The sequence below is a fragment of the Phascolarctos cinereus genome, unplaced genomic scaffold (assembly GCF_003287225.1).
Source record: "Phascolarctos cinereus isolate Bilbo 61053 unplaced genomic scaffold, phaCin_HiC Scaffold_726;HRSCAF=1367, whole genome shotgun sequence".
NCBI classification, from domain to species: Eukaryota; Metazoa; Chordata; class Mammalia; order Diprotodontia; family Phascolarctidae; genus Phascolarctos; species Phascolarctos cinereus.
In genome coordinates, this window is record NW_027556098.1 from 170,949,984 (window position 1) to 170,963,448 (window position 13,465).

The 13,465-nt window shown below is 36.2% G+C and overlaps 1 protein-coding gene across 2 annotated transcripts in view; it reads left to right on the forward strand.

Annotated features, from left to right (window-relative positions):
- The window catches only part of ACVR2A (activin A receptor type 2A), a 138,758-nt gene that overhangs the window by 66,493 nt on the left and 58,800 nt on the right, over positions 1–13,465 (forward strand). For both annotated transcript variants that reach the window (XM_020984739.2, XM_020984738.2), the window contains exons 2-4: positions 6,650–6,857; positions 12,508–12,617; positions 12,829–12,983. In XM_020984739.2, coding sequence (XP_020840398.1) covers positions 12,569–12,617; positions 12,829–12,983 — 204 coding nt within the window. In that variant the 5' untranslated portion in view covers positions 6,650–6,857; positions 12,508–12,568. The remainder of the gene's footprint in view (positions 1–6,649; positions 6,858–12,507; positions 12,618–12,828; positions 12,984–13,465) is intronic.

Genomic DNA, 13,465 nt, shown 5'->3' on the forward strand with positions numbered 1-13,465 from the left:
CTCCAGATGAAATCTGTTATCTTGTCTACTTCTATAAAGTAACTCTCTGGTAAGGATTGTAATGATACTTAGTATATAATTAATTTAATTAATATTACTGTTTTATTATATTGGTACAACCCAATCATGAGCCAGTTAAGTCTCTCCAAATATTTAAGTCTCTCTGTATTTCTGTAAAGAGGGTTTTGGAGATGTATTCATGGAAATACTTTATGTTTTTTGTAAGCTGGCTGCCAGGTATTTTTATAGTTATTTTGAAAGGAATTTCTAGATAAATTCTGGCGATTAGGAAGATAGTGGTGCTCTAAACAGTAATAGGGAAGTCAAGAGGAGGAAATGGTTTGGTGTGTGATTAGGACATGGGAATGAGAAGATAATGAGTTCAGTTTTAGAGACGTTGAGTTTAAGATGCTTGTGGAGTCTCTAGTTTGAGATGCAGGAAATTTTAAAAAGTATACTGTTTGGTGCTTAGTAATTGTTTAATTGAATTAAATCATTCCAAGGTTGCGTGGTAATTTTGAAGTCTGGTAAAAAGAACAAAAAAGAGATTCCTTAGATATAATTGTTTTAGCTAAAATTCTGCTTTCTCTCATACTAAGGATGTTATAGAACTGAAAACATTGGCAGTGGATATTTATGGCCAAGTCCTCTACCATATTCTTTTAAAGTAGAGAAAATGGAATAGTTGTTATTCATTAAGACTAAGTAATATGGAAAAGAAGACAGTTGCCCAGAACATGTATGTATAGTAGTGACTTCTATTCATGATCCAAGTAACTTAGAATTGGAAGGGAACATATTGACTATCCAGTCCTACTATCCTCATTTTACGGGTTTGAAGATTGAGCCATGTAGAGTTAAGTGACTTGTCCGAAGTGACACAGGTAATAGTCAGGAAACTTTGGCCTGGAAAAAGGAACCAACTCCCCCAGAGTCATAGCTCTGTAGAGCCAAGGCTAGGATCGTGTTTTCTGATTCCCAGTCCAGGGTATGCTCCCCAAACTCATGATAAAGTTATTATTTAAATCAAAGTTTTTTCATTGTCAGTCATTTTTTTTTCTCTTCAGCCTTTCCCCATACCTCCAAAAGAAAAAAAACAAATACCTTATAAAAACCAGGTACCATGCTGAAGCCTCAGGATATAAATATACAAGCAAGACAGACCTTGCTCTTTTTTTGGGGGGTGGGGTTAGGCAATGGGGTTAAGTGACTTGCCCAGGGTCACACAACTAGTAAGTGTTATGTGTCTGAGGCCGAATTTGAACTCAGGTCCTCTTGAATCCAGGGCCAGTGCTCTATCCACTGCACCACCGAGCTGCCCCTATTAAAAAAAAATTTTTTTTTCAGACCTTGCTCTTAAGAAAGTTATATTCTAATAAGGGAAGACAACATATAGATGGGTGTGATGGCCAGGATGTTTTGATCTGGATGGTTATAGGGATGGTGATTGTGGATGCCGTGAGGCTGAGTGAGGTGGCATGCCTTGAAGATGGTTGGAGAATAGCTGGGAATGGGTCTGGGTTGGACTATTTAAGGAAAACTGTCATCACTTAACAGCTTAGGACCCTTAGGGTAAGATTTGGAAGGTTGGCCAGAGATGGTGCCTGGAATTAAGTGGTATGGCATAAACATGGCAAGAGCATTGTGCATATAGCAATTTTCCAGTTTCCAGTGGCATAACTGCATAATGTGCTTGGAGATTTTAATTTTATTTTAAAACTATATTGATATATTTGCAGATTAATTTGCACATTTGTCCATCCATATTCGCTTCTACCCAACCTAAAGTCCAGAAAATCATCTTCTCATAACAAAGCTCAAAAAAAAGCAAGAAGGGAAAAAGCAAAACTAACCAGCTTATTAGCCAACTCTAAAAGTATTTGCAGCGTTCTGTACCCATTGGTCCCCCACATCTTCATAAAAGTAAGGGACGGCTTTCTCCTTCATTTCTCAGTTGACATTTTTAGATGAAAACTCATGAAACAAAAAATTTGAACAAATAAACGGAAAAAAAATTGATTTTTTTAATTAAATGTGGTAGAAAATGGAAACAGGTAAGAAAGATAATTCTGTCTTAGTGGCATTTACAGTCATTTTTAAGATGAGGACATAAGGAAAAAGTAAATGAATATTGTATATATTTTTCCTAATAAAGTGATTATATCTGGCGCCAGTGGTGTGTATCATGCAGTCTAGGCCTTCTGTCCACCTGCCTCCTCCAAGGGACTCAGTAACTTTCCCAGGCTCACAAGATAGAAGGTGTCTGAGGAAGGATTTCAACCCAGGTCCTTCTGACTCCCAAGTCCAGTGCTCCAGCCTCTACGCTACCTGGCTGCCTCTTTTCCATCTTGTTCCTCAAAAGCAGCCCTTCCTCTGTCTGATTGCTATGGTTGTGCACCATCTGTGCTCCTGCCTGGAATGCTGTCTTTCCCAAACCCAGACTCTTTGAATTCCAGACCCTTTAAGACTCTCTGTTGTGCTAAGGTTATTTTGCATCTACTCTGGAATTTGCCTGTTCTGATTTATATATGTTGTCTCCCCTGTTAGAATGTGAGCTCCCTGAAGGCAAATATTATTTCTGCTTGTCTTTTATTTTCCCGTGCTTAGCCTGGTATTTGACACATAGTAAGTAAGCTTTTAATAAATGCTTGTTGACTGGTTGGATTGTGTCGCTTTGGTTTCAAACTTGGCGTTTTCCATGGTTTCCCTGTCCTTGGGACCTCTCTAACCTTGGACCCTTCCACTGTTCTCCCTTTCAAATCATCAACTAGTTGGATGGATTATTGTGAAATTCTTTCTTCCGCCTGCAGACGTTTGCCCTCACAGCATCTCAAGGTCTGCCCTCCCATATGTGGTCCAGTGTATGGCCTCTATTTCCATCTATCCTTCTCTCTCTCTCCTTCTGAGCCAGCCCCAGGCTTCCACTTCATTGTAGAACCAATAGAGAGTAGATGCTCTCTAGAACCAATAAAGAATAGATAATAACTGGAATAATAGCCAGCACATATGTAGCACTTTAAGGTGGGTTACTTAATTTGATCCCTTATTCTTATTCTGGGGCTGAGAAGTGTCAATGGTGATTTACCAGTCCTTTATTTTAGAGGGATCAGTATTGCCTAGTCCATGCTGGGATCCTTCTGCTTTGGGGATAAATCCTATAATCTACACTTTTTCTTTTAACCATAAATACAACCCCTCCCAAAAAATAGTATTACTGCAAATATGTAGCTAGTAATCACTAAAAATCTGGAAAAAAGGTTGGTGTGTTCTCAGTTCTGCATCTGTTCTTTCCCTTAAATTGGGGGTTAGGGAGTAGGTAACATTTTTATGCACTTATATGCACTTACCTCTCTGTCCTTAGTTACTTCATTTGTAAAATGAGTGGATTCTCAGGTTACTTTTAGCTCTAAGTTAATGATATATTAGCCTAAGTCTAAGAAGATATTGTCATTTGCCCTTCTCCTCCTCCTCCTCCTCTCTACTTCCCCCACTTTTTTTTTTCTAGGGCCTCCACTTAATATAACAATATCAGACATTTAAATTATAAAGCATTCAAATGCTACAACATTATTTATAAGCTTTGGTGGGTTTTTTCCCCCTCCAGAGAGGCCACAGAGTTCTTTTTTTCCCCCTAAAAGATGGGCATCCTTTGGGCAATTTTAATACTTTTTTTTTCATGGTTTTTTGGAGTTCAGTGGGTTTATTGTTTCCTCTCAACATTATCTCTTCTTGAAGTTTGTGCTTGATTTTGTGGTGGTTTTTATCTTCTACAAATCTAGAAAACATTAAAACTGCTCTTGAATTTAGATCACTTGATAGATTAGAGGGACTTACTAGTTGGACTTTTTCCTCCCTAAAAATGGACAGTCAGGGTGGATACAAGTTAGAACGTTGCTTTCAGGCGCAGTAGTCCTCAAAGTGTGGATGGGGATCCATATTTTTATAATAATAATAAGACCAGTTTTGTGGTTCAGTGGTTAGAGTGTTGGGCCAGGCCTGGAGTCAGGAAGACCTGAATTCAAGTTTGGTTTTAGACGCTTTCTAGCTGTATGACTTCAGGCAAAATCACTTACCTTCTGTTTCCCTCAGTTTCCTCATCTCATCTCTAAAAAGGGTATAATAGCACCTACCTCTGGGGGTTGCTGTGATGATTGAATGAGATAGAGTGCCTGGCCTTTAGGTGCTTAATGAATGCTTGTTCCCTTCCCATTCCCCCATTAAAATACTCTTTCCCTTATTTTCCAGCTACACATCTCTGTGAGGGCAGATTTTCTTTATGTACTTCAAATGAAACAGTGTATTTCAACAAGTTGAATGTAGAAGCAGATATGAGAATCTACCTGTCTTCTATTAAGTCAGACATTAAAGAGATTTGCAAAAATATGTAAAACAATGCCACTCTGAAAATGTAGCTGTTTTTCATAAAATTTTTATTCCTATATTAACATGTAATGGATTTATTGTTATTTTTAAATGAATTAAAAACACTTAAAAATTTTATGTTTTAATTTCTGGTACAGTAAATATTGAGAGCTATAACTCACATAAACTAAAGCTCTTTGAGGTCCTCAGCAATTTTGTTTATTTGGTTGGTTGGTGTTTTTGTTTTGTTTTGTTTTGGTGAGGCAATTGGGGTTAAGTGACTTGCTCAGAGTCACACAGCTTGTGAGGGTTATGTGTCTGAGGCTGGATTTGAACTCAGGTCCTCCTGACTCCAGAGCTGGTGTTCTATCCACTGCGCCACCTAGCTGCCCCTCCTCAGCAATTTTAAGAATGTAAAGGACACTGTATTGTTAGTTTTACTTAACTCTTTTTCTCTATTACAAGAGAACCCTTAGGAATTAGGAGTAATCTGTAAATATTTGTAATGTAAAAACAAAACACATCAGTATGATTTTAAGTAAAACAATTTTTTTCAAATGCGAAGAGGTTTTGAGACCACAGAGTTTGAGAACTGCTACTTTCTTTAAAAAATTATACTTTATTTTAACATTAAATTTTTTTAAAAAAGGTTTTTTGAATTCCAAATTCTCTCTCTCTCTGGCCCCTCCCTCACCCATTGAGAAGGCAGGTAGCATGATATCAATTATACATGCATGAAGTCACACAAAACATTTCTATATTAGCTACATTGCAAAAAAAAGCAAGAAAAATAAAGTAAGTGAAAAAAGTATGCTTCTAGGTAACAGTGCAGTGTAAGTTGGTTGCTTGACTAGTATTAGATGAGCCCACTGGCAGTAACCAGACTAGTGCAGTTCCCCCTCGTTTCGTATTGAACTTTCTTCCCCTTCTCCCAAGTTCATAGAAAAGATCTTTTACTTTTAAAGATGGTATTATTTCTGTGCTGATTAATAATAATAATATCAGCTATTTAATTGTAGAGGTATAGTCATAATGTCATCACCCATAGTTTAAGTTATTTGTGTAAGTTATTTCATGATAACCCTCTAGCAAATTGGAATGGGTAGACTTTCTTACTCCAAGTAAACTGGAGATCCACTGAGACTTATTTTAATTATGCCAACAACTAGTTGTCCTAAGAATCATATATCTAGACCCTATATAAAGGAGAAGAGGTGATGGAACACAGTTATTTTCTACTCATGCATGCCTTTTATCTGGCAAGTGCTATCTCCTTACCTGTTGTGGCTAATACAATATAAATCTCTGTTCATATTGATGTTTCAGTGATATAAAGATGAAGATTAAAAAAAAAGTACAACTTTTTAAACCCTTCTTCCTTGAATCAATGTAGCAGCATTCACCAATCTACCCTTTGCTCTTACTTTTTGCTATCATTAATGTTCTTAGAATTATTTTGAGGAATATGAACTTTAAATGTCTCAGAAGTTATTGTGAGGTCATTTGAATCATGGCACTTTTGGAACTGGAAAGGACTTTAGAGATCATTTAGTTAATAAACTTCGGAAATTTACAGATAATGAAAGAGTGAAGAACACAGAGGGGGAAGTGATATAACTAGGGTTACATTAAAAAGTCAGTGGTAGAACCGGAATTTTGGTCTCAGGTATTCTTGACTTTATCTAAAGTGCCCTTTCCAACACTCATACCAACTGTGGTATTGGGTCCTTTTTGTCTAAAACCAACCAGTCCCCTAAAAAAAGCCTAACACCTGAGTAACTGAGGCTACATGGTTTAAGTATTTTATTAGCTGTGTGACCCTAGGCAAGTCTGTTAACCCTGTTTGCCTTATTTTCCTCATCTGTAAAATGAGCTGGAGAAAGAATGGCAAACCGCTCCAGTATCTTTGCCAAGAAAACCCTAAATGGGGTCATGACGAGTCAGACACAACCGAAACAACTAAACAACAAGTGGTTATTTTTTGTAATTAGCGTTCCAGAATCCTCAGTCAGAATGGAGTTCATGAAGAAATCCAGGGTGAAGAAGAGAAATTAAAAGCAGAATAAGAAATAGACAGCCTGATTATTCTCCTCTAGCCACTTGTTTGAATTGGGAGTGATTTTGTATGTATGCTGACTAAAGAATGGAAGTAGGAAAAAGGATGGGAGTAGGAAGTAGGAAATGATCTTACATATCTTAAAACATGAATATGAAGACTTTGAATACTTATTTTAAATAAAATACTAATTTCTGATGCTAACAGTTAAATTTTCTTTTAATTTGACAGGTGCTATACTTGGCAGATCAGAAACGCAGGAGTGCATCTTCTATAATGCTAATTGGGAAAAAGATAGAACGAATCGTACTGGTGTTGAACCTTGTTATGGTGACAAAGATAAAAGAAGACACTGCTTTGCAACGTGGAAAAATATTTCTGGCTCAATTGAAATAGTAAAGCAAGGTTGTTGGTTGGATGATATTAACTGTTATGACAGGTAAGTAAGCAAAAGTCTTATATCATGTGAAGCTCTGCAAACCTTTTTATTAATAGTTACAGCGAAATACCAAAACAAAGGATTTTAACAAGTTGCTATACTTCTATAATATTTCTTTCTGTTTTTAGATAAATTAGTAATTATATTTTTAAAAAGTAACAAACAGGTTGCATCTTCAGTATGTTTTAAATAAGCATCTAGGTAGCAAGTGTAATACCTATACATAGAAGCACTTCCCCCAAAGTTGTCAGGATCATTAAATGATTTTTGCCCATTTTCAAGGAAAACAGATTTTCTAATTCCTTTAAAGGTTTCTTTGCCCAGTCTATATATAGAGAAAGGTATTAGAAATCTTATTCTTTCATTTATTTTTTTTTGTTTCATTCCTTAAATATCTGGAAGTAGCTGATCTTACTCTATTTTATTTTTTTAGGAGAGTCCTTTGTTTTCTTTCCCAAGAGACATTTTAACTCAACATTTAAAAATTACATTAGGAAACCATCCCTATTTTAAAAGCCATTTCATTAAATGAACTTGTTTTAAATGTTTCATTTTAGAGTAGAGTGATGTTGTGATTGGGTTTCTGACTAAAGGTGAGATATTACAGTGAGATTTCCACAGGTGTTTTGTGCTTATTGGTTAGTCAGATTTTGATGAGGGCAATGGTAAAGAGATTAGAGGATCTAGTAAAAAAAAAAAAACAACAGTTCTCAGTTACCGCATATTTCAGAACTAAAAAGTACTTCATCATGCCACTTTAGCACTAACTAGTCCCTGTTATGATCATTGTTAAGCCACCACAGATCAGAGCGTAGCCATATGTCATTAATGGATGATAGATATATTTGAACAACTCTGTCCAAAAGGTGTGTGTTCTACTTTACATTCATAGGAAAATTACTTAGTCTGTAAATTAGACAGACTTCGTTTTTCACCTGTTTATTTCTTTTTGACCATGTGGCCTTGTTAGAAGGGTGATATGAACTCATAGTATAGACTGAAATATGTTTTCTTTCTTTTTCTTTTTTTTCTTCTCCTCATTTTTGGAACATGGCTAATGTGGAAATTTGCTTTGCATGTCTTCATATTTGTAATGGGTTTTGTATTTTTGCCTTCTCAGTGGGGTAGATGGGGGAACATAGAACTAAAAATTAAATAAAATGGGATAGAACAAATCCATCGCTCCTTAGTAGTTCTTAAATTTCTTGAGAAACAGCTAATGGATCAGAAAGTTTTCGAGTCATATGTTATCATTGATGCATAGGTACAGATTGAGATCCTTGAAGCTTTTTGGTAAAAATCCTTTCTTTTTATCTTTGAATGTCTTCTGATTGAAGCGTAGAGTTGGGTTATCAGTAAGTCAGCAAGCATTTTTGAAACATCTTCTATAACCCAGGACACTATGCTGAGTGCTGGTGAAAAAAGCACAGTGTGAAGGAGTCAGCATGACCCAGAGCCTCTGCCATCTGAGACTTCTGTTTCCCAGACATCTAGAGCAAAGGGATCAAACTTCTGTCCCATGGCTCGTGAACCAGGTTACAGCATATTGGAAAATCTTAAACAAGATAAATAAAAATACAGTGTAACATAGATAATGTTAATTTGTGTTTTTTTTTAAACTCAGTCTGCTGCCAACAGATGTGTTTCTGTTTGAGTTTGACACTTCTGCTCTAGATGATCATAGATCTTGGAGCTAGAAGGCACCTCTGAAATCACTGATACCCTCATCTTAAGATAAGAAAAATGAGGCTAAGAGAGGTTAATGACTTGCCCAAGGTCATATAGGTGGCTTTAAGCATCTATGGTGGTGGTGGGATCCCAAGCCAGGTCCCTTGCTGTTTTTAAAGGAATATGATTCCAAATGAGGAAAAATGGGATTAGCTTGAAGAGACTTTTGTGGAATCAAAGAGATCTCCCCAACTCAGATTTAATTAAATACAAATACGCAAAAGATAGAAATGAAGTCAGATAATAAAGAGTGAATATAAGGTGGCACAGTGCTGTAAAAAACAGTGTCAGGATGGCTAAAACTAAAAATGAGCTGAGGGAAACTAAGGACAGCAAAAGGATTTGTGTTGTTTCATCTATATTAGGGGAGAAAAGATCATCCAAGAGGGAGAGGACCTTTCATGGGGGATGGACGGGATAATGATTCCTTACTACTGAGGTGGGGCTGCTCGGTTCATATTTTATTCCTTTTCTGTCAGCGATAATGGCCCTTGCCCTGGAAATGACTAAGAAGGAGTTTATACCCAAGATAAGTAAGGAATATAGTAAGAAAGCACCTAGCTAGCTTCCCTTGATGAATTCAGGTCATCTGGCATAGGTGAATTACATCTTGAGTAATAAAAGAACTGACAGATGTGATTGTGGAGTCAGTCAGTGAAATTTGAAAGATCACAGAAAAATTGGAGCCATACCACAACATTGGAGAAGGGCAAATGTCCTGGTTTTCAAAAAAGGGGGGAAAAAAACCAGTGTCTGCAAACTATAGATACTTGTTAACTTGACTTTGCTTCCTGGGAAAATTCCAGAATAGCTCATTAAAGACCTGCCCGGTGAACATCTAAAGAGAAAAGTAGTGTTTACAGAGAGCCAGCATGGCTTCATCAGTCGTGCCACACTATCCTCGTTTTCTTTTTTGATGGATTTCTAAACTAGTAGATGAGGAAGACATGGTAATGTGAATATAGGTTACCTATGTTTCAGCAAAACTTTGTATAAAATATTTCATACTATTTTTGTGGAGAAGGTGGAAGAATTTGGATTAGATGACAGTTCAGTTAGATGGTTAGAAGTGTTTGGAAGGCCTTACTGAAAGGGTTGTTTAGCGTATCAGTGATCAGCGTGGCAGGATGTCTCTATTATATTACTCTAGTAATCTTTGCTGGGCCCTGTGCTGTTTTACCTTTTTTTCAGCTATTTGGATAAAGGCATAGATAGTATTCTCATCAAATTTTCGGGTGACAAAGCTGGGAAGGATAGCAAACACACTAGAAGACAGAGTTATTATCCAAAAGGACTTTGACAGGCTTAGAGCAATGGACTGAATCTGTTTAATAAGATAGCATTCAGGAGGGATAAATGTCTTAGGTTTGGGTTAAAAAAAAATAACCTCGCAGGTATGAGATGAGGAACATATGGTTGGACAGTAGTTGTGCTGAAAAAGAGCTGTGGGTTTTAGTGGATTGCAAGTTCAGTATAAGTGAATAGGATGCCATGGGGGCCAAAACACTAGTGCAACATTGGGCTTGATGAAGAGAGGCATATCTTCTAGGAATAGGGAGCTGAGAAGAGCCCATTTGTACCACCATCCTTGTCAGACCTCCTGTGTTGTTCAGAGTCAAAGCTTAAGTGAGATTGAGGAGCTAGAGTGAATATGCAGAGGAGGCCAGTGGGAAAGGTGAAGGGCCTTTAGTCCATTTACTCCAAGAATTGGTTAAAAGACTGGAGAAGAAAAGGAAGACACAGTGTAACTGTCTTCACTGATTTTAAGGGTTGGCATATCAGATAGTGATTAGACTTGTTCTTGGCCCCAGACGTGAGAATCAGAAGCCGTGGGTAGAGGTACAAAATGTCCAGTTTTAGCTTTATGTCAGGAAAAATTTCTTGACGATTAGGACGTGGTCTCAAGCACAAGCTTAAACCACCATTTGGTAGCCTTCTTGGTTGGTTGGTCACCCCTGAAGGACCTTTTGGAAATTCTGGTGAAACTAAGAGAATTATAAAGGTTAAAAGTTAAACCCAATCCAAACCACTCATTGAAAGTTGGCTATAGTATGTACAATGAATAGTCCAATGACACAGTGCCTACAGTTGGACATTTTTGAGTTTTCTAGTTTAGGTTTTCTTTTTTTTTTTTTTGGAAGTTTTATTTCTTGGGTATAAGGGAACTCCTTTTGAGAAGCTTCTTAAAGAGTTAACTGTGGGAACCCACTGCCTTGCCCAGGGTGACACAGTTTCTGTGTGGCAATGGCAAGGACTTGAAACCCAGGTCTTCTGACTCAAAAGCTAGCTCTCTGTTACTATGCCTTGCCACTTCTAAGCATCAGCTTTTCTAAATAAATTAAAAATGAATAGGACTACAGGAAAAAGCAAAGCAAGAAAGAAAAGGGCTCAAAAATGCATAAAAATAAGTAGCCAGAGAAGGAAACATAAATTTAGACAGAGGAAAAGTAATTTTCATAGAAATTGGTTGGCTGATTGCAGTTGGAGACAACTATATAAATACTGAAGGGGAAATTTTGTTATAATTACACAATTTACATGGTTATTAATACTGAATCTGCATTCACCTTTGCTGTCTACTGAATAGATGACCATGTGTGTTACTTTTTTATTAGAATTTAATTCTGCTAAAATTTACTGAGACTTTCTTTTAAAAATGTATGAGCTTTGTACTGAATGTACTTCTAGTTGTGAATTCAACATCTTACTCCAACAAGAAGATCCCAGATGATTTTTTTAAAATACGTCTTAAATTTATTTGATGAATTTTCAATTAACTTTTGGTTTAAAATAAATAAGAAATACTCAATAATTTCAATCTTTTGTATTTGTTGTGTGTAGATCTGATGTTGAAAGCCTGGCTTTGCTTTGTTGCTTGGGTTTATTTTGGTGGAGTCCATGTGCTTTATCTTAATATTTGTGTATAAAACACCTTTTAATAACTTCATATTTACCTCTTTTTTTGTGTAGAGTTCTCAGAAAGGCAGAATGCTTCTTTAGTTATGTTTTATACAATTGAGTGATATCTACATGTTTATTACCCCAACACTGCCCCATGTGTTTAGGGAATGTAAACCTGCTACTGTAAAAATGACAGAGCACATTCCAAAGCCAAACACAACTGAGTTTTGTAATCTAATGTTACCTTCGTTAATTTGAATGGCAGAATTGATAGTATGCTGCTTTTTCCTTGACAGGTGGGGAAGGGAATTCTATTTCATATAATCCTTTAGAATAAGATATTCTTAGAACGTCCTGAATACTTACACATCGCCATACTCAGGGATTTCAAGTGATCCATTTTTTCACTGTTGTTGCTATTCCCTTCACCAGCTTCATATTATAGTCCCTCAGTATCTTAGTAGACCTTTATGTTTTCATTGTGCCAATGCCTACTATTCAACCTTTGCAATGAACCTTTCTTAACTTAGCCTAGTGTTAAGATACTAGAGTATGATTTTTTTTTTTGCTGGATGTCAGTTTGGTAAAACCTATCAGAGGGTTGCACTTCCTTGATTATCCAGAATCACGTCTATACTATAGCGAGGCATCTGAATAAGATTGTAGTATTACTAAGCAGAAGGACACATTCTCACAACTTCCTGATTTAAAAAAATAAAAGAAAATAAAAAATTTAGATTATTCTAATGATGGTTATTAGAAAACAGTTCAAAGGAGTAAGAAATCAAATTTTAAGGAGCTAAAGACAGAAAGGTCTTTTAATCAGAAAAGATCCAGAAACGAGATGCTGTGTCATTTTTGCTAAATGAATCAATGGACCATAAACAGTAAAAATATTAAATTTAACATAAATATAATGTTCATTAATTTATTTTAATGTTGACAATTTAACATTTTTAATAGTTTATAAGTAGTCAAAACTCTGTGATTTTAATTCTTTCTTTTTCCTGGTTGTTTATAGGAATGATTGTGTTGAAAAAAAGGACAACCCTGAAGTGTATTTCTGTTGCTGTGAAGGCAACATGTGCAATGAGAGGTTTTTCTATTTTCCAGAGATGGAGATCACAATACGTAAGTTAGCAGGAGCGGATGGGGGGAGGTCTAATAAACCAGCCAGTTAAAACTCAATATTTTTATGATTTTGTTAGTGGTAGGTAAAATTTAGATTTATTCCTTTTCCTCCTTTTCTTCTCTTTCCTTACTCAGCTTTTGAGTTTTCAGTAAATATTAATACAGAGTTTTGTATATCAGTTTTGAATGCTATTATTTTTCTCATCCACAGCAACTTCCAATCCAGTTACACCCAAGCCACCTTTGTTCAGCACCTTGCTTTACTCATTGGTACCTATAATGCTAATTGCGGGAATCGTGCTGCTTTCATTTTGGATGTATAGACATCACAAGTTGGCATACCCTCCTGTACTTGTTCCAACCCAAGTAAGTTATTCTATTATGCTTGTTTTTAATGTTGTTTCAAAATAATATATGTTAGGGTTTTTTGTTTGTTTTGTAAGAAAGATTTTATTCTAGGATTTTAAAGGAATTGAAAGTCTGGTTGTATTTCTCTTTTGCTAAATACAGATGCATGTAGAAAAATTTAGTGACTTAGTGAAAATATTTTGGGACATTAAGAGCAGTTTACTGTTTTGAGTTGTTTTATAGAGTTATATTGTCATGGAAATTTTGGTTAATTCTGTTGTTAATTTGTCATGTCAAAATTACTTCTTTCCCAGAACCTGAGGTAGGATGGATGGGGGATGAAGTGGGGAATGAGATAGCATTCCAGTTCTTCTCTGGAGAATTTTATTTTCATTCCACCACTTGTGGGAGGGTAAAATTACTTCCAGAATGCACCCTGTTAGGTTTCTTCCTTTTTACCCACTCATTCATGGGAAGCAGAGGTGGGGGCGGAGTAACCA